Source organism: Geospiza fortis, unplaced genomic scaffold, assembly GCF_000277835.1.
Source record: "Geospiza fortis unplaced genomic scaffold, GeoFor_1.0 scaffold78, whole genome shotgun sequence".
Taxonomy (NCBI): Eukaryota; Metazoa; Chordata; class Aves; order Passeriformes; family Thraupidae; genus Geospiza; species Geospiza fortis.
Window position 1 is genome coordinate 3057058 of NW_005054339.1, and position 19052 is coordinate 3076109.

Here is a 19052-nt window from a genome sequence, read left to right on the forward strand (position 1 = left end):
CGGGGGGCGCAGGGGACAGCCGGCGCTCCCTGGGGACAGGCCAGGCGTGCCAGAGCGCAAAGTTGTGCAAAGTTATTTCCCGTGTGTGCGGGGGCGCGCTGGGCATTTGGCGTTATTGTATTATGTTATGTTATTTTTTTTCCCCTATTTTCCCCCCTTCCCACTGATGGCATCGCGCGCCGTGGCCGGAGGTGGGCCAGGCTCCCCTCCCACTGCCTATCCTGCCTCTATTGCTTTTCCCTCCCAAAATGTTTCCTGCTCTCTCCCGAGGCCGCGGGGAGCAGGCGTGCAGGCAGCCCTACCCCTGGGTCCCCCCAGGCTTCTCCCGAGGCATCCCCTCAGCCTTCTTTGGGGCTTCGATCCCCAAAAGGAGTCCCTGTTCCAGACGATAAAACCTTTCCCTAATTGCTTGGGCTCGGCGGCGCTGGGCTGACCAGCCTGGAGAAGGGGGGATAAAGCCGAGTGGGATTTTGATCTTCCTGCGGCAGCACAAGCAATGGCCAAACTTTAATTGCTAAAAAACTCCTCCAAGCCCAGACAGCCCGGGGGCTGGAGGGCAGGAATGTGGCCGCTCTCCCCTGGAGTTCTCCGTTTCCCCCGAGTGCAGATGACCCTGGAAATGGACATTTCCTGGCCAAGGTGCACTCCAGCGGCCCGTTTCCCTTTTTGCTTCCTTGGAATTTGCCTTTCCCAGCCGGGTCTGTGTGCTCCCCACTCACCGCCGGCCCTTTCCCCTCTCCTCGCCCTGCGCTCGCTGCGCTCCCCTCCTCTCCCTCTTTTCCTTTGTTTGCCATCTCGCTCCCTGTCTCTGACGCGTACGCCGCTCCATCCAAATGCAATAGTAGGATTTGCCAGAATTATTTCCTAAAGCTGCCGGGGAGAGGGGGGAGGTTTGGATGGAGGGGGGTTATTTAACTGCAACCAACTGGAGTTTTGGCTGGTGGAGGAATTGGGGGTGCAGGCTGTCCCGGCCTGGCGCTGATGGGAAGGGCAGAGCCTGGGAATGGGTGGGAGAAGGGGGAAGGCAGCCTGAAAAGGGACCGAATACCAGTACAATGGAGCAGAGCTGGGTGTGCTCAGGGACAGAGGAGCAAATTGAAATATTTACTGACCCCAAAGGCAAGAAGGAGAAAAAAAATACACAGCCCCAGGGAGCAGCGGTGCCACCGCACTCGGGGTCTTGCCCTGCTGCTGGTGACAGTGCTGCTGCCCTTGCCCTGCTGGGGGCTGGGGCTGGCGGTGTGGGTGCTGCGCCCTGCAGGAGAGGCCAGCCAGACCACCCGGGTGGGGTGTGGGATTGCTCCCCTTGCGGCTCAGCATCTCTCTCCGGGGTGCCCCAAAGGGTTCCCACCGTCCATCCAGCTCTTTGGGTGTGCCTGTCCCCCATGGGGCTGTGTGGAGGCAGCTGGCAGAGCCCTGGAGGGCATGGCTTCACTGGGGTGTTGCAGTGGGGACCCCTGTTCCCACAGAGCTGCCCCCTTTTGGCTGGGCTGGCTGGGTGCTCCCCACATGCCGGAGCGCAGCCGGGTGCTGCGGCGCAGTGCATCCCACCCCGGCGTGCGGCTCCCTGGGGACACCAGGGGCTTCCCACCACCCAAATCCTGCCTGAGGTGCCCTGGACTCCCCCAGGAGGGTGCTGCCTCGGGAGAGGGGCCTGACCCAGGGCATGGTGTGTCCAGGAGGGGCCGTGGGGCACCGTGCCCCGTGCCGGGGTGCGTGTGTGGCTTGCTGGAGGCAGCTTGGCGGACTCCGCTCAGTGCCGGAGCCCCAGGGAGTCCAGCTGCCTGGCACACAGGCAGGGCTTTTTTTTTTTTCCTCTTCTTTTTCTTCCTCTTTTATTTATGAAAAAAAAATCCTTTTTTTTTTTTTTTTGTACGTTCTTGGAATAATGAAGTCCAGATTTCCTTCATGTTGGAAAGATTTGATCCCAGCTCTGCTTGCTGTGGCTTTGCTGGGGGCTGGGAGGAGAGGTGGGGAGGCAAGGGCTGGCAGTGGGAGCCCTTTGGGTGCCGGGGCAGGGAAAGCCAGCCCGGTGGGGGGCTGGGGATGCTGCAGCTGAGGGGTGTGTGAGCAGGGATGGAGGGATGCTCCTCACCTGGCCAGCTGGGCTGGAGGAGGGTGCTGCAGCAGCTCTCGCCGTGCTTGCCTCGCCCTGTGTGCTCACCGGGGAGGTGAGGCTGTGGTCCCCCGATTTGTGCAGTCTGCAGAGCGGGCTTCAGCCTCCCAGGCTGGCCTCCACTCCTCCCCGGAGGATGCTGCGGGTGATGGAGAGCGGGATGAGGGGCTTGTACCCCCCAGGGGGTGGTGGGTGCAGTGCACTGACCTCCCTCCCACGTGTGCCCTCCTTGGCAGGCTCGGCTCCCCCAGGCTGCCCTCGGTGCCGGCGCCCCGGCGCGTGCCCACCATGCCCGTGGTCGGAGTCCTGCTCTGGGCCACCCTGCTGACTCTGGGCTGGCGGGCTGCCCATCCCAAAGACCACGGCCTCGCTACCCCCAGGGTGCAGCTCTCCTTCAAAGGTAAGAGTCTGGTTGTTGGACTGGGGGGCTGGGTGGGACCCCAAGGCGGAGGAAACCACGGGCACCCCAGCAGAGGCTCCTCCTCCTCCTTGCTCGGGGGGCACCAGTGATGTGCACCCTCAGAAATCTCCTCGGGGATCCATATTCAGGTGTGGCTGAGCTCCCGATCTGCACCAGCACGTGGTGCACTTGGGGGGCTGGTAGCCTGCCTAGTCCCCCAGTGTGCTCCCTGTTGTGGGTGGGTGCCTCCCTCCATCTGGCCAGGCTGGGTGCTGAGGTGCAGCAGCCCCCCCGGCAGCACCCCGGTTCCAGACAGCAGCTTGACGCCGCCCAGACCCCCCCAGCTGGTATTAACGCCTGGGAGCTGGCAGGGAGCCGGGAGAGGCAGCAGGGGAGGGTGCTGGGTGGGGGGAAGGGGCTTAACCCTTTCATTCCGGGGCTGCTTAGCCCACCCAGCCGCTCTCGGAGCTGTGGGGGGACCCCTGGGTCAGCTCTGGGGTGCACGCTGGCGGAGGGGTTTGTCTTGAGCTCCTGTGTTGAGGTTGCTGAGCAGGGCAGGCTGAGGCTGATGAGGCAGGTCCCAGCGCTGCAAACCTTGAGGAGAGGAATGGAAAATGTTCCTGCTGGGGGCTTGCCTGCTTGGATGTGTGTCAGGAGGTGACAGACACGAGGAGTCTCATGTCTGCCTCCCCTTGGGGTCTGTGGGAGAGCTGGGGCTGTGCTGCCTGTGCCCTTCCTTTGCTGTCCCACTGTGCCTTTGCCCTCTGGTCACCTGCTGAAGGTGTGAGCCCAGGGATGTGGTGGTGAGCACAGCAGAGCCAGGCAGGAGGGGCTGGGGGGCTGACAGCAAATGCAGCGAAGCAGCAATAGCCATGGGTGTTACCGGCTGGTCTTGACAGAAAAAATGGCTGGTATGAAGAGTCTGGGGACAAGTCCAGGCTGGAAAGCAGTGAGCAAGTTCCTCCCCAGAGGCAGGCGCCACTTTCCTCTCCGAACAGCGTTTCTGGAGGGTTTTGGGGGCTGCTGGGGCACTTTAGCTGCTGTACAGATGCTTCTCCACCTTGGCTTAAAACACCTCTTCCTCACAGCTGTGGGGAGGCGAGGCTCCAGCAAAGTCCCAGCTGGACCTGATGCCCACTGCCATGGTGTGCTCCAGGAGTGAGATTAATTCTGGATAGGCATGGTTAAGCTTGCTGTGCCACAAGTTAGGGGCTGGTTTGGGATTGTTTTTTTTCGGCCCCAGCTGGTTGGAGCAATGGTTCCTGGCTGTGCTCAGGATCTGCAGTCCTTCTCCCTCCTGCCGGAGGTGGTGTGGCAGGGCTCCCCCTGCCCTTGCTGCCTAGAGGGGGATTTGTGGTGGGAGAAGGGCTGATTTGCACTGGCACATGGAGAAGAAATGCCAGTGGTGTGCTGGATCCAAGCACATTGGGGTTGGGAAGAGGTGCCCCTCGCCTCTTTCCTGCCTGTGCTCTGACAAGGGTGGCAGTGGTGGAGGATTCTCCCAGGGTTTTCCTCGAGGGCCAGCTGGGAGCCCCACACCAAACTGCTGGTGAGCAGCTTCCTGAGTTGATCATCCGTGTGCAGCCTCCCTGAAGCCAGAGACCCACGAGATATGGGGTGACAGTGGCACTTGGTGGATGGTCCAGCCCCTTCTCTTGCCTGTAGAGGCAGGGGTGATACCCAAATGCCCAGCCCCAAACCTCCCAGTGCAGCTGCAGACACTGGGGTGGGGTGTGATGGGTCTGGGCTGGGGGACATTGCTGTGGTGAGCTGGGCTGGGCTCTGCTGTCAGGGATGGCTGTGCTGCCACAGGGGACCAGGGGGCCGTTTGTGCACCCACAGCTGCTGGGTTGGGGTGTGGGTCTCTGGCACAGCATCCCTCTGGCTAAAGCATCCCAGTGCAGGGTGGGATCGGGGTGGCCTTGTGGCCAGGCTGCTGGGGAAGGAGCAGCCGTGTCCCCAGGGGTGTCCCCCGGCGCCGTGGCCGGGTGGCTGCGCTGCCTGGAGCGCTGCCAGCCGTGGGAGCGTCTCTGGGTTTGTTTGCCTTCGCTGTTATCGCGCGCCAGGGGTTTGTCGCAGCTCCCCGGGGCCTGCGTCATCCTCCACGGAGCCCCGGCGTCTGAGAGCAGGAAAAAAATACAGCTGTAAAATACTGAAGTGATAGGAAAGGGGTGGGAGCTGAGCTGCAGTGCCCTGGTGCAGGGTGATGGGCCGGGCAGGGTCAGTCCTCCCCCCATCCCGTCACCCCCGTGGTCTCTTTACGTCTGTCCTCCTCTCAAGGCTTTCCTGTCCGTGTGTCGGCAGGAGGAAGGTGACCAGCATGGAAAGAACAGTGCTGGGAGCGGCTCCGGCACAGCTCCCTTTTGCCAACAGCTCTTCCCAGATCCCAGCCCAGTGCTGGCCAGAAATAGGGTGGATATTTTTAATCATCTCCGTGCTAACAATCCACTCACTCCCCACACTGCTGTACACATCCTGCGCTCCCCTCTGCTCTGGGCCTTCCTCCGGGCCGGGGGCTCGGGCACCAGAGAGGCTGGCCCGTTCCCTATGAGGATGCAGGAGTGATGATGATGATGGTGATTCATCGCTCCGTGTCCTGCTCCCTGTCCAGCGTGGGAAAAGCGTGCGGGAAGGAAGGGTGGGCTCTGGCCCCGCATCAGGGCGGGAAGCCCTCGAGGTCAGGGCTCTCCGTGGGGCTTCCAAACGGGAGCTGCTCGTGCAGCGAGGGGAGCAGCCCTGCTGGCACCTCTCGGAAAAGCTGTGGCTGAGCTCCAGCCGGGGGCAGCCCGGGGGGGAGGGGCGGGGGGAGAGGCTGGGCAGTTCCTGCAGGGGAAAAAAATTACTTTACAAAGAATGAATTGAGCATGGAATCTCCGCTAGGCTCCACTGCCAGCCCCCTGGCCTGGCCTCGCTCCTGCCTGCCTCGTGCCTCAGTTTCCCCTCCCACCCCGCTGGCATCTCTGCTGGTGGCCAGGAGATACCAGCACGCTTGATCCGGGCCAGGGGGGTGGCAGATGGCTGGAGAGGAGCCCGGACAGGGGACCATGTCCTGGGGGCCACCCAGGCGCCCTCCTAAGCTGCTGCAGCTGTGGGCACTGCTTGGTGACAGCAGGATGGGATAAACAGGGAGTGCGAGCAGGGCCAAGGGCTTAGGGACAGCCAGTGCTGGGAACGTGCTGGGAACACTGGCACTGTTGGTCCCTACCCTGGCCTGAGTGCCCCATGCTGCTCCTCAGACCCCGTAAAGGTCAGGGGGATGCCACAGTCGCCTTTGGCGTGCCCGAAGGGGCGGGGACATGGGGCTGAACCCTGTGACCCCTAAGAGGATTTCCCTGGCTGGGACAGTGGGGGGCTGCGGCAGAGCCCCTCCACCCGCTGGGACCGGCTGCTGCTGGGGCTGAGCTCCCTGGCTCCGGCTGCGAAGCTCCATAAGCTCCTTAAACCCTCCCTCCCCCAAAAACCCTGCGCAATTTCAGCCCCCCCAAGCCTATCTCTAATAAGCTAGTTATCCCTCAAATTAACAATGCTCCTTGTGGAACAGCATGGCCCTTCCCGGGGTCCTGGCAGGGGTGTTCTCCCCACCCCAGAGCTGCTGGGGCACAGAGCAGAGGGCCTGGAGCAGCCGCAGCTCCCACCCGGCACCGTGCCCTCCCCTCGGGGGCCGCGGAAAGAAATCACGTCCAACAAAGGAGCCCAAAGAGCAGTGGGTTGGGGCACCTCCGCTCAGCACTTTGCTTTTGGGGCGATTAAAGTCTTTTTTTCTGAAGCCAGGCTCTTTCCTGCAGGGGATTTCGTGCTGCTGGAGCGTCCCCCGACCCAGGCAAGAGCCCGATCTCCACTGCTCGGGGATGCTCGGTGGGGACGGGGTCCCCCTCGCAGCGCTGCTCCTTGGGGCACAGGCACACACCAGCGCTTGGGGCAGGCTGGCCCGGGCATGAATCAGCGGTTTCCGCTGAAAAAATGTGGGTTTTCTTTTTATTTTTTTTCAGTTGTTTTTTGGCTTGCGCCCAAGCGGGCGGGCTGCGGTGGCTGCGGGGAGCACCCGGCCGGCACCTCTTTCATCCCGGGGGATCTGAGCCGGGCGGCGGCAGCACCTGTCTGTCTGTCTGTCCTCTGCCGCGGGTGCCAGCACGGGGCGATGCTCCAGGAGGCTGGAGATGGCCGGGGCTGGAAGGCAGCAAGCGGGAACAGGAGTTATTTCATCTCCCGAGCCCCTGCAAGGCAGCTTCGGTTTCCTCCCACCTGTGAATCGGTTAAATGGGAAAAGAGCTTGGCTGGGGGCCACGGAAACTCTCTTATTACATGTAATTAGCTTAATTACATCATAAATAACCCATCAAGGGGTAGCGGAGTGACGCTCAAACAAATAAGCAATTCTGCTTTCATCGGACGACCCACCCAGCTCTTTGATCAGCCCCAATAACAACAAATGCTTTAACCACGAGAGGGGACACATCCAGCCCCCCATCCCTCTCCTGGCATTGCTCCCCATCCTGCCCCTCTGACGCATACCCAAAAAGCTGCATCTCAAATTCCGAGTAGGGAAAAAAAATTAGTAGGGAACATAATCAAAATTTGGGGCACGCTTTTAAATTTGTGGGATGAAACGCTGCAGGATGGAGATGGGATTTATCCCTGCTGTGCCAGGCTCCCTTGGGATCAGTGCTGGGCTTCTCCATCGGCATTTAAAGTGAATTCATTCTTCCCCGTGCAAAGAAAGGGCTCCCGAAAGGCGCTGGCTCCGCCAGCCGGGGTGGGGGGGGCGGGAGGGCGGTTATTGAATATAAACACGCCGTGTAATTTACATGCTAATTATGTTGAATGCGCTACAAGCCCATAATTAGAATCTAATTAGGTGAGAGCGCCTGTAATTGGTTTTGGGGAATGCGGTGATGGTGCACCTGGGGAGGTGACCCGCGCGGGTCGTAATGGCATTAGCTCTTCATGCGGGTGCCCTGGTGATGTTTGGGGGAGTCGAGAGGGTTTGGGGGACTGGGGTAGGGTTAGGAGTCCCAGGGGGTGTGCGGTTTATCGAGAACCCCCAAAATTTCCCTTTTGCTTTGGAGATCAGCGCCGGTCTCCGTGCCAGTGGGGGATGAATAGGGACCACTCACCCCTGCCCGATGGGGGCCAGTGCTGACAGCCAGCGATGGTGGACAGCTGCCGGAGCCGGGAACGCAGCCCGAAATTGGCATTGCAGGGGGAATTTGGGTTTGCAGAGCTCGCAGCGGGGCGGCGGTGCCGCGGGCAAAGCAGAGCATCGCGCCTTGCTGCCAGCCCCGCGGCTCCTGGCTGCCGGCATCACTCGGGGGCGCGGGGTAATTACAGCTCAGCGCCCGAGGACACGAAACCATCGCGGGCTGGCCAGTCCCGGGGGGCTCGGTGGGGGCTCCGCGGAATGCTGTGAGGGGACGGTCCCCACGGAGGCCACCCTGGCTGTGATGCCGAGCGGCTCCTGGCTCCGGTGCTCGGCAATTAAAATAGGATTAGGCTCCCGGCCAGCCGGGGAAGCTCTGCCGGTGCTGGGGCTGGCAATGGCGAAGCAGGAGGGAATTTGCTCGTTGGGGCGCATCGGCCGGGAGCGGGCTTCTGCAGCCCGGCCGGGGCCCCTGCCCCACTGCATCCCCAGGGACACCCCATGGCTGCTGGGGCGGCTCTGGGGGCACAGGGACACCGTGGATAGGCATGGCGGTGGCGGTTTGGGAGGTCAGAGGTTGTGGCAGGGTCTCGGCTGCCCCACCATTGTCTGTGGAGAGGGCGTTCCGGGGCAGCGGGTCCGGCACCGCCCTACTTCAGGAGCGCCCCTCTGATCGCTGGGCCGTGGGGGCTGAATGCAGCCACCGGCGGGGGGCCAAGGCCCTTTGTGCTGCTGGCCCTGTCCTCTGGAAAGCCCTGAGACGCCCGTCGGAATGGATGTGGGGTATTTGGGGCTGTCACTGACATGGAAGCCTCCACCACCCAGTGTCCCGGCGCTCCAGGACCCCGGGGCTGTTGGTGCTGGTGTTCCGAGGCTTGGCAGGGATCACAGATGATGGGCTGTCCTGGAATGGGGGTTCCTGTCCAGTTTAATTGCCATCCCTGTCTCTGCCTGCTCCAGGTGTCTCTGTCCTGAGTGGGAAGCCTGGGCGTGCAGTTCCATCATTGGCAGCTGGGGACAAGCTCTTCTGCTCTGCCTGTGTCACTCACTGCCGGAGCCACCCTGCCTTTCCTGCCTCCCGAGCTCTGTGACACCAGCATCGCACTGAGGGAGGCACCTGTACACACCCAGAGTGTGGGGCACATACCTGTACACTCACACAGTGTGGGGCACACACCTGCACACACCTGTACACACACACACCCAGTGTGGGGCACACACCTGTACACACCTGCACACACACAATGCATGGGCCGGTGGGGCAGCTTCAGGCCAGAGGACGGGCAGGGAGCAGCCCCAGTGTGCCATGGCACAGTCAGGACCAGCACAGGACAGGCTGGGGACGCCATGGGTGGCATGTGAGCCAGCAACAGGGAGCATCTGGAGCCCAGATGGGGCTGGCAGGAGGAGGAGCTGCCAGGGGTGGGTGGGTGAGCTGGCCCCCCGTCCTTGGCACTGTTCCACTGCAGCGCTTCTGCCATGGCTCCCTTGCCTGCAGCCCAAATTCCAGCCCTTGCTCATGCCCACTGTGCTCATCCCACCCTCCAGCCCTGGCAGACCCCAAGGCCCCAAGCCAGGAGGGGTTCCTGTCACAGCTGTGACGCCGTTCCCACAGCCAGCCCCCACGGTTCCCACTCCGTCTGTGTGCTCTGGCCTCGCTGCCGCGGCTGAGCGTGTCCTGATCTGCGCAGGGGCAGCACTGGGAACCATCAACAGCTGCCAGCCTGGGACAGAGGGGCTGCCCTGCATGGGGAGGGACCCTGGGGGCACCTGTGGGGCATTCCAGTCCCTTGTGCAGCCGGGAGGTCAGGGGATCTGCAGGCGCTTGGCCTCGTGCTGGGAATGGAAGCTGGCTGCTGGAGCCCTGCCCGGTGCTGCCTGGAAGCCAGGGTGATGCTTCCTGACACTGATCTGCAGGACCCTGCTCTGCTCCTCCCCAGGAAGGGTCCCCAGAGCTGCTCCCTGTCCCTGCACAGGGCACCCCTCTGCACGGAGGGACACGCTCCTCCGGGTGAGGGTGCTCATTGGATCAGTGTACCGTGGATGTGGCACCCGATGGCTGTTGGTGGCATCCAAAGAGGATGACAACGCCAAAAAGTGTGGCATCTGGGGCAGATGGCATCCCATGAGGGTGACATCCAATGGCTGAGGATGGCATCTGATTGTTGTGTATGGCATCCAGAGAGGGTGAGACCTTTTAAAAGCATGGTGTCTCCAAAGTGGTTGGCTTCAGAGGCTGATGGCATCACGTGGAGGTGGCATCCAATGGCTGTTGATGGCATCCCAAGAGAGCAGCACCTCCGAAAGGAAGCATATGGGGAGGATGACATCCCATGGGGATGGCATCTGATGGCTTGGAGTGATATCCAAAGGGGTGACATCCAGGGCAGATGTCATCCCATGGAGGTGGCATCTGATATTTGGGGGTGGTATCCAAAGGGGGTGACACCTCCAAGGAGTGTGGCGCCTCCAAAGAGTGGCATCTCCAAAGAGGCGGCCTCCAGGACAGATTGTATCCTGTTGGGGCAGGGTGCTCTGTCTTACTCGTGCCCTGGTGCCTGCCGCGTGGTTCTTGGCACTGGCCCACATCATCTGCAGCACTTCTGCCTTCCATCTGGCTGCCTCGTTGCACTTGTGAATATTCATGACCCTCATTATCCTCTTTCACTCCTTGCTCCCACACTTAGACTAAAAATAACTTTCCAAGGGGGGATGGGGTGTGCGGGGCGGGGGAGAGGCTCATCACCTCCCCTGGAGCTGGTTCCCAGGGGTCCCAGCTCTCCCATCCTAGGAGCCAGAGGCTTGGCTGGAACATGGGGTCACAGGGCAGGAGGGGGATGATGCTGGAAATTTTGGGAGCTGTGGTCTCTGGGCTGAGGTGGCAGAGAGCTCCAGCCTCCTGCCCCATCTCAATGGCAACTTCCACTCCCTGCTGTGGGGTGCTGGATCTCCTGAGCCCAGGTTCTGCTGGTTTCTCTTCTGGCCACTCTTGGTTGTCCCAGCTGGCCACAAGCATCTCTGTCATTGTCCCTTGTCCCACATAGAGGTGGCAGGATCATGGTGCTCATGGAATGGAAAGTGGGCACCTCCTCTCACGGGCTGTCCTCCAGCTGGGCCCAGGCTTGGACTCAGGGATGACCCTGGGGTCCCTGGGGTACTCACACCTTCCCTTTCCCCCTGTAGAGCTGAAGGCCACGGGCACAGCACACTTCTTCAACTTCCTCGTCAACTCCAGTGACTACAGGGATGAGGACCACGACCGCATGTACGTGGGCAGCAAGGACTACGTGCTGTCGCTGGACCTGCACGACATCAACCGCGAGCCCCTCATCGTAAGGGCAGGGCAGGGCAGGGGGAGACGGTGCAAGGGGTAATGGGGCACTTTGGGGACCCTCTGGGTGCCAGGGCAGGAGCTCGATGGGCATAATTGGTGCTGGTGGGGCCAGGTGGGAGTCCTGGTCTCCCCTGGGTTGGTGTTTCCACAGATCCATTGGCCCGCGTCCCAGCAGAGGATCGAGGAGTGCATCCTGTCAGGCAAGAACAGTAATGTGAGTAACCACCATGAACCCCCTTCTGGTAGTGGAGTGGGGCCGGTGCCTGGCACTGGAGTGGGATTCGTGTCCCGCTATCCTACTCTGGAAAAGCCATCCCCTAGCACGTACAGCTATGTCGAGAGGGGGTGGCACTCCAGGGTGTTACTGTCACCCATTCTGTTCCAGTCAGGCAGGTCCTGAAGAGCTTTGTGGGCAAGTAAGAGGCCAAGCTCCCCATGCTGCTTCCTCCTACCAGCCAGGGCTGGGCCCTCCAGTTTGCCAGCTTGTGGCCCATGCCATCCCCTGATCCATGCTGTCCCGTGCCACATGCCATCCAATGACCTGTTCCATCCCATGCCCACACCAACACGGCCCCACGTGCTTGGGTTGATGTGTTCTCCTCTGCTTCCCAGGGGGAGTGTGGCAACTTCATCCGCCTGATCCAGCCCTGGAACCGGACACACCTCTACGTGTGTGGCACTGGCGCCTACAACCCCATCTGCGCCTTCGTCAACCGCGGGCGCAAAGCCCAGGTGAGGGGCAGGAGGGATGGGCTGCTGGGCTGGTGTGTGCCAGGGGCTGCTGGGCTGCTGTCTGCCAGGGGCTGCTGAGATGCTGTCTGCCACAGGGCTGCTGAGATGCTGTCTGCCACAGGGGTGCTGGGCTGGTGTCTGCCATGGGGCTGCTGAGCTGGTGTCTGCCACAGGGGTGCTGGGATGCTGGCTGGCACGGGGGTGCTGGCACAGCCACCAGGAGGCTGCAGTGGGGTGGATGCTTGGCTCAGCTCTGCTGGCTGCTGGGGGAGGTGAAGGTTGTGGGCAAGGGCAGTCTGGGCATGACCATGGCTAACAGTGTTGTGCTGCTGAGAGGGGCCAAGCCATCTCCACAGACCAAGGACTTCTCTTCATGCTGGAACTTGGCTGTACTCCGATGGCAGCTTCCACACAACGTGCCCTCCCACCCTGCTGGCTGCAGCCACTGCTGGATCTCCACTGGGACGAGGGACATGTCAACCCAGCTTCCCACTTGCTGCCAGGTTGCTGAGCCCCTCACCGTAGATTCCAAGGATTCCAGCACCGGTGCTGCACAGGGAGAGCCGTGCAGAGACTGTGCCAGCTCGTGTGGCCGTGTCAGGAACATCCCCGGATGGATGTCACCCAGCACCAAGGACCGCAGCATGCAGTGAGAGGGTGGCATCAGAGCTGCATGCCACCAGGCAGGAGATGTGGCAGAGAGAGGAGCATTTTCAGGACAGCCTTGGGAGGGAGCTGATCTGTGCAAGCAGCAGCATGAAAATCCCAGGGGTCCCAAGCCCTGTGAGGTGTCTGTCCCCTCTGCGCTGGAGTGGCAGGTCCCAGGCTGTGTCTTCTCCTGAGGCTGGAGAGGGAGTCACCAGCCCCAAGTGATGGAGGATCACGGCGCTGGATATGAAAGATGGGCATCTGCCTCAGAGCCCCCAAACCTGGCATGGGCACTGCGAGAGGGGGATGCTGCTCAGACATCCCAAATTGGGATTGGACTGGGACTGAACTGGAGAGTGGCAGCATATGGGGAGGACCTGGGGTGCCAGTGCAGTTGAGGACAGCACTAGTTGGCCAGCAGGGTCAGTGGCAGTGTGGAAGTGTTCAGTGACCCCGTGGTGCTTGTAGCTTTGATGCTGAGGCATTGCTCATCAGCGCACGAGGAACAAAGTGGCAGGTGCCATTTTTGAGCCCCCAGGTGTGAGCCCAGCCTGGCTGGCTGTGGGAAACCATCTCTCCACTTTCTCCTACTCCATGCTAAGGGCACCCCAGTTCTGTGGCAGAGAGTAGGATCCATCCTGGTAAAGCTCCTGTTGGAGGCCAGCCCAGCCTGGAGCATGAAGGAGCCCAGGGGGACAGCAGTGCTGCTGCTCAATGGGCATCCATCACCCGAGCTCCTGGGGTCCCCTGCTCACCCCTGCCCTGGGGGTCCTTCCCCTGCTGGTGCTGCCTCTCTGCCCTGCTCCTTTTCCCCAGGGGTTCCCGCCGAGCCAGCCGGGAGGCCGGGAAAGCAGCTCCACCGACAGCCCCCTCAGCCCGAGACCAGCACAGAGCAAGGTGGGAACGGGTCTGGGAGCCCGCCTGGCACAGGGGCACGCCAGAGCCGCGGGCTCCTCATCCCACTGGCATGCTTCGACCCTGGGCATGGCCGGCGCCACCCCCTTCCCTCCCAGCACAGCATCTCCGGCCCCCGGCCTGGCGGCGGCTCTCCTCCTCTCACTAACTCCTTCCTCCCAGCCCATGTAGGATCCCCCCGTGGGGGACACTGTCAGGGATGGTGGCTCTCCACCCACCGCTGGCTTTGCCCACTCCAGGCTTGCTGTGTCCCTTGGAAGTGGGACCGCGTGTCGGCAGAGCCACGGCGCTTGGAATGATTCAGGGGGGATGCCCAAGTAATGTGCAGATGGTGTTTGGGTAGGGCCTACAGAAACTTTACTGGGCAGCTGCTTCACCTTGCCCCAAGAGGGGCTTGTGTCATCCTGGCTGTCAAGTGCACTCAGGGAGGTGACAGCATCCCCAGCTCCTGGGAGCGCCCCAGTGTGCAGCCCACCCTGACAGTGTCACCCCAGCCTCTCCCCTCCGGACTAACACGGGGCAGTGCATGGGCTGGGGAGCATGGGGGACATGGGCACCCTGGTGCAGCCTGGGGCTCCCCCAGCTCCTTAGGTGGTTGGGGGCAAAGGGTGATGCTTGGCAGTGGGCATCTCCCAGACTGTGGGCAGCTCCTGCTCCCAATTCCCCAGTGCCAGCTGGGAAAAGGCTGTGTCCATTTTAGCCCCCTCAGGTCACCCCTGCTAGGCAGAGGGTGTGTGTCCCAGCAGGACCTCCCAGGGGCTGCCAGCACGTGCTTCCTGGCAGCTCTGGTGCATTTCAAGGTGCGTTAGCTGATCAGCAGTGCCAGCACCACAATGGCTCCTGTGTTGCCTGACCAGGAGGGTGAGATGGTGCAGCCAGGCCTGTGCTGGAGAGAGAGAGGTTGTCCATGTGAGGTGTTTGCCCACTTCAGGAGCGGGGCCAGCATTGGGCAGAGGTGTTTGTGATGGTGTGGTGGCACAGACTGCACCGTGCAGTGGTGGGGATGGTGAAACATGGCTGTGCCCATCTCTGGGCCTGGGTGCTGCCAGAGGAGCTGGTGTGAGCAAACCCTCCGTGGGAAATGCCCATGGTGAGATCCCAGCCCCACACCCTCTCTTGTTCTTCCCAGAGCCTGGGCTCCACCAGGACCCTGCTGGCCTCTCAATGGAGGGTGGCTGTCACCGTATCTGTCACCCATGTGCCAAAGCCAGGGCACAGGGCCAGTGGACATCTGCCCAATTTGGTTGCTTAAGGTCCCCCCCTTGCCCAGGCTCCCCGTGGGTGCTCTGTGCTCCTGCTTTGTGTCAGCTGAAGGTGGTCCCTCTGCCAGGGTGAGGAGTGACCTGGCTGGGCCAGCCTGTCCCTGTGTGCCCCCAGCCAGCCCTGGCAGAAGACTTTGGATGTGCCTCCAGAGGCAGTGTGGGTCTCACTCCTGGCTGGGAATGTGTGATGGTGCCAGGGATGGCCATGGGAAGGCAGAAGCGACAGTAGGGAGGCATCCCATGGAGCAGACACAGCATCTCACCACGTGAAGAAAAGCACTGGAAAATGGCCCCTGGCAAGAGAAGTGCAGTGGGTCCAGCAGCCAAGCTGTGCTGAGCTGTGCTGCAGGCCAGACCCTGCCTGCTGAAGCTGCTGGAACTGTGTGGCCTTGCTGGGCAAGAGGCAATGTGCAGCACAGCCAGCTGGAGTGAAGAGGCAGTCAGAGGGGGATGTTTTTCCAGACCTGGGGGATGGATGCCCCACTTCAGCCTGATGGCTCAGCCAAGTCTCCAAGTGGTGGAGGGCATGGAGAAGAAGCCAGCATCTTTGGAGGAGTCGCTCACAGGAGCTTCAGCTTCTCAGGAGACCTGCAGACCCCTTCCACATCTGTCCTCGCTGCTGTGCACCATCCTGGAGGAGGCTGCCTCTCCTGGGGGGCTTTGGGAGCTGTCACATGAGTGGAGGGGTGAAAGTCTAACCAGCTGCTCTGTTTGCTTCCTTCTCCAGGATTATATCTTCTACCTGGAGCCAGACAAGCTGGAGTCGGGCAAGGGGAAATGTTCCTACGACCCCAAAGTAGACACTGTCTCTGCATTAATAAGTGAGTCCTGTGGCTCCCTGGAGCCAGTGCGTCCTGCTCTGGGCAGAGCAGGTGGGATGAAACAGCTGCTCCCACCAGGAACAGGGTTGCTGCTCTGCCACCCCTGCCTGCCTCAGCTGGCCAGGCACCTGGCCCAGCAGAGGAGGGGATCGTGGTTAGAGACCAGTGCCAGCCTCCAGAGCTGTCTGGGATGGTCACAGGCAGTGGCTCTTGGTTGCCTGCTGGCTACTGGCCTGGTCTGGGGCTGGCAGTTGAAGAAGGTGGGTGGATGGGATGAGGGGGGCACTCCTGGCTGACCTCTGCCCTCTGCAGATGAAGAGCTTTATGCTGGCGTCTACATCGACTTCATGGGCACGGACGCAGCCATCTTCCGCACCATGGGCAAGCAGACAGCCATGAGGACAGACCAGTACAACTCCCGCTGGCTCAACGGTGAGTGCAGGGGACACTGGCCCAGGTGCCCTGGGGGCCTCAGGGCTCCAGGCCTAGAGGTGAGACCTGACACGTGGTACTGCCTCCTTCTCCAGAACAGAGATATGGGGGGGTGGATGGATGGATGGATGGATGGATGGATGGATGGATGGATGGATGGGTGGATTGATGATAGATAGATGAAGTGATGATGGATGGATGGATGATGGATGAATTGATCATGGATGGATGGATGGGAAGGCACACAGAAGCAGGGATAGCTGTGTGGGGCAGTGACAGACGTGCCTGGAGCTTTGCTGGGCGGCGGGAGCAGACTGGTGAGAGATGGGGCTGGCCCTGTCAGTGTCAGTGCATGGGTTTGTGCAGCGCTGAGATGTCACCCGTGTCGCCTGCTGTCGCTGACCCCGAACGTCCATTCTGCCCCCCTCGGAGCACCCCTGCCTGCGGGGCAGCAGCTGAGTAAACACAGCAGAGCAGATGGGATGATCCTGCCGGGCTGGGGAGCCAGCGGGGTGGTAACCCGAAGAGGGGGAGCTGTCAGCACAGGCTGGGCACTGGCTGATGGATGGCAGGGAGAAGCTTCCTGAGAAGCTTCCGTGCTGTGTGGTTCCTTCCTGGGGAAGACTGGTTCCCACCACCTTGCTCGTAGAGCTGATGTATCTCTTCAACCTGTGGACCTCAGGAATGCTCCCAGGGGCCCCAGAGATGCTTCAAGCCTCTCCTGGTGCTTTAGAGATCACAAGAGACTCTCAGAGATGTAGCTCTCACTCTGTGAGAGTGTGAGAGAGGTGATGCTTCAGCAGAGGGGGGCTCAGCATCCTGCTATGGCATGGAGCAGGGGTGCCACTGGGCTGATGGTGCCATGCTGTGCTGTGTCATTCCAGACCCAGCCTTTGTCCGTGCCCAGCTCATCCCTGACAGCAGCGAGAGGAATGATGACAAGCTCTACTTCTTCTTCCGGGAGAAGTCGGCTGATGCCCCACTGAGCCCTGGGGTCTATTCCCGCATCGGGCGCATCTGCCTGGTAGGTGTAGCGGAGGAGAGGCGGGGAAGCAGGGCAGGAGATGGGCAGGGGGACAGCTCAGCACAGGGGTCTCACTGTTGCAGAATGACGACGGGGGCCACTGCTGCCTTGTGAACAAGTGGAGCACCTTCCTGAAGGCCCGGCTGGTCTGCTCTGTGCCGGGACCCGATGGAATTGAAACGCACTTCGACGAGCTCCGTGAGTGTGCCAGGAAAGGGATGGGAGCCTTCTCTACCCCTGCAGGCTTGGGGGGCACCCTGGGCAGAGCTGGGGACACCCCTGCTGCCCCCTGCCTCTTGCTCTTCCATGGGTAACTGCTCTGCCTGTACCCTGGTGTCCCTGCCTACCTTCCCTATGGTGACGCCTCCATCTTTCTGTCCCAAGAGGACGTCTTCATCCAGCAGACTCAGGACACCAAGAACCCTGTTATCTACGCTGTGTTCTCAGCTTCGGGGTGAGTGCTGACCCTCCTGGCACAGTGCAGGACAGGAGGGGGTCGCAGCTGGGTGGCTGTCCTGACAATGCCATGACAAAGGGTGGCAGCAGGTCCTTGCCCCCAGGTCGGTCTTCAAAGGCTCTGCTGTGTGTGTCTACTCGATGGCTGACATCCGCATGGTCTTCAACGGGCCCTTTGCCCACAAGGAGGGACCCAACTACCAGTGGATGCCCTACACAGGAAAAATGCCCTACCCCCGTCCAGGCACCGTAAGTACCCCTGGGCACCACGGGCTGGTGAGCCAGTGCCTGCCAGGCAGCCAGCACCCTCTGACCTGTGCTCAGGCACCAACTCACCAAGTCCTGGTGATGTTTGTGCCGCAGTGCCCTGGGGGGACCTTCACCCCATCCATGAAGTCGACCAAGGACTACCCCGACGAGGTGATCAACTTCATGCGCGCGCACCCGCTGATGTTCCACGCCGTGTACCCCACGCACCGCCGGCCGCTGGTGCTGCGCACCAACGTCAACTACCGCTTCACCACCGTGGCTGTGGACCAGGTGGACGCGGCAGACGGGCGCTATGAGGTGCTTTTCCTGGGCACAGGTACCCACGCCGCGCACCGCGGGAACGCAGCATGCTCCGCCGCGGCCCCGGAGGGCACGGGCACCACCAGGGCTGGCCAGAGCACGGTGCCCTCCACCGCTAGGGCGGGGTGCGGGGCTGAGAATGCCCCCTGAGAGCCCTGCCCCTCCTCCAGGCTCCAGGCTGTTCTTTCCCTGGCCCGGTGCCATCCCACAGACCCTACTGTCCTGCCTGGTCCTTCCCTTAGTCCGGCTCCCATCCCTGAAGCCAGTGATCCGGCTTGATCTTCCCATCCTCGGGATTCTACCATGCAGCCTGGTCCTCCCCCTATCCTGGTGCCTGTTCCAAGGGCCTCATCATCCAGACTTAGCCTTCCCTGACTTTAGCACCCACCCATTCCTATTGCCCATACTAAGCCCATCATCATCCAGCCTCGTCCCTTTACTGCCCAGTTGCCCATCCCAGAGGCACTGACATCCAGCCCTGTCCTTCCCAGACCTCAATGCCCATCCTAGGGCCACTACCATCCAGGCCAGTGCTTCTCCTGCATCCCAAAGCACCCATGATCCATCCTGGTCCTTCTCTTGCCCTGGTGCATGTCTGCATGCTGCTCTGGGCACTGTCTGGCACTCTGGTGGCTCTCTCTAGACACAGCTGGTTACCTGAGCTGGCACACTCCACCCCAGACATAGCTAGCTGCCACAGCAGGAGAGAGCTGGGGATAGGCCTGGGGGATCCTTCCTTTCCACAGGCCCAGCAGGGACACTCTTCACAGACAGGGAGGGCATGGGTGCCCAGGGTAGCACTGAGCACCTGGGCACTGTGGTGTCTTGCAGATCGGGGCACCGTGCAGAAGGTCATTGTGCTCCCCCGGGATGACATGGAGACAGAGGAGCTCATGCTGGAGGAGATTGAAGTGTTCAAGGTAAGGACTGGCATGTCCTCCACCCTCTGCTGAGTGTTCTTGACGCAGCCAACCAACCCCTTGGGACACCAGCCAGCCCCTTGAGTTACCAGTCGCTCCCTGGGACAGCAGCCAGCCCCTTGAGACATCAGCCAGTCCCTTGGGACACTAGCTACCTCTTGGCCAGCTAGGAGGGACTCCAGGCTTTGGTCCTCCTGCTTGCTGCTCACTCACATCTCCCCCTGCCGGCTCTGCCTGCTCCAGCTGCCTGTGGGGGGTCTGGAGTGCCCACCCCAGGGCTGCAGC

The 19052-nt window shown here is 61.6% G+C and overlaps 1 protein-coding gene across 1 annotated transcript in view; it reads left to right on the forward strand.

Moving 5' to 3' along the window:
* Positions 1–820: 820 nt before the first annotated feature.
* The window catches only part of LOC102034398 (semaphorin-3F), a 20140-nt gene continuing 1908 nt past the window's right edge, over positions 821–19052 (forward strand). Inside the window, 14 exon segments of the mRNA XM_031058188.1 lie at positions 821–841; positions 2353–2516; positions 10837–10985; positions 11139–11201; positions 11600–11719; positions 13184–13264; positions 15272–15365; positions 15678–15797; positions 16682–16821; positions 16905–17019; positions 17206–17275; positions 17382–17526; positions 17641–17863; positions 18679–18767. Coding sequence (XP_030914048.1) covers positions 2405–2516; positions 10837–10985; positions 11139–11201; positions 11600–11719; positions 13184–13264; positions 15272–15365; positions 15678–15797; positions 16682–16821; positions 16905–17019; positions 17206–17275; positions 17382–17526; positions 17641–17863; positions 18679–18767 — 1521 coding nt within the window. The 5' untranslated portion in view covers positions 821–841; positions 2353–2404.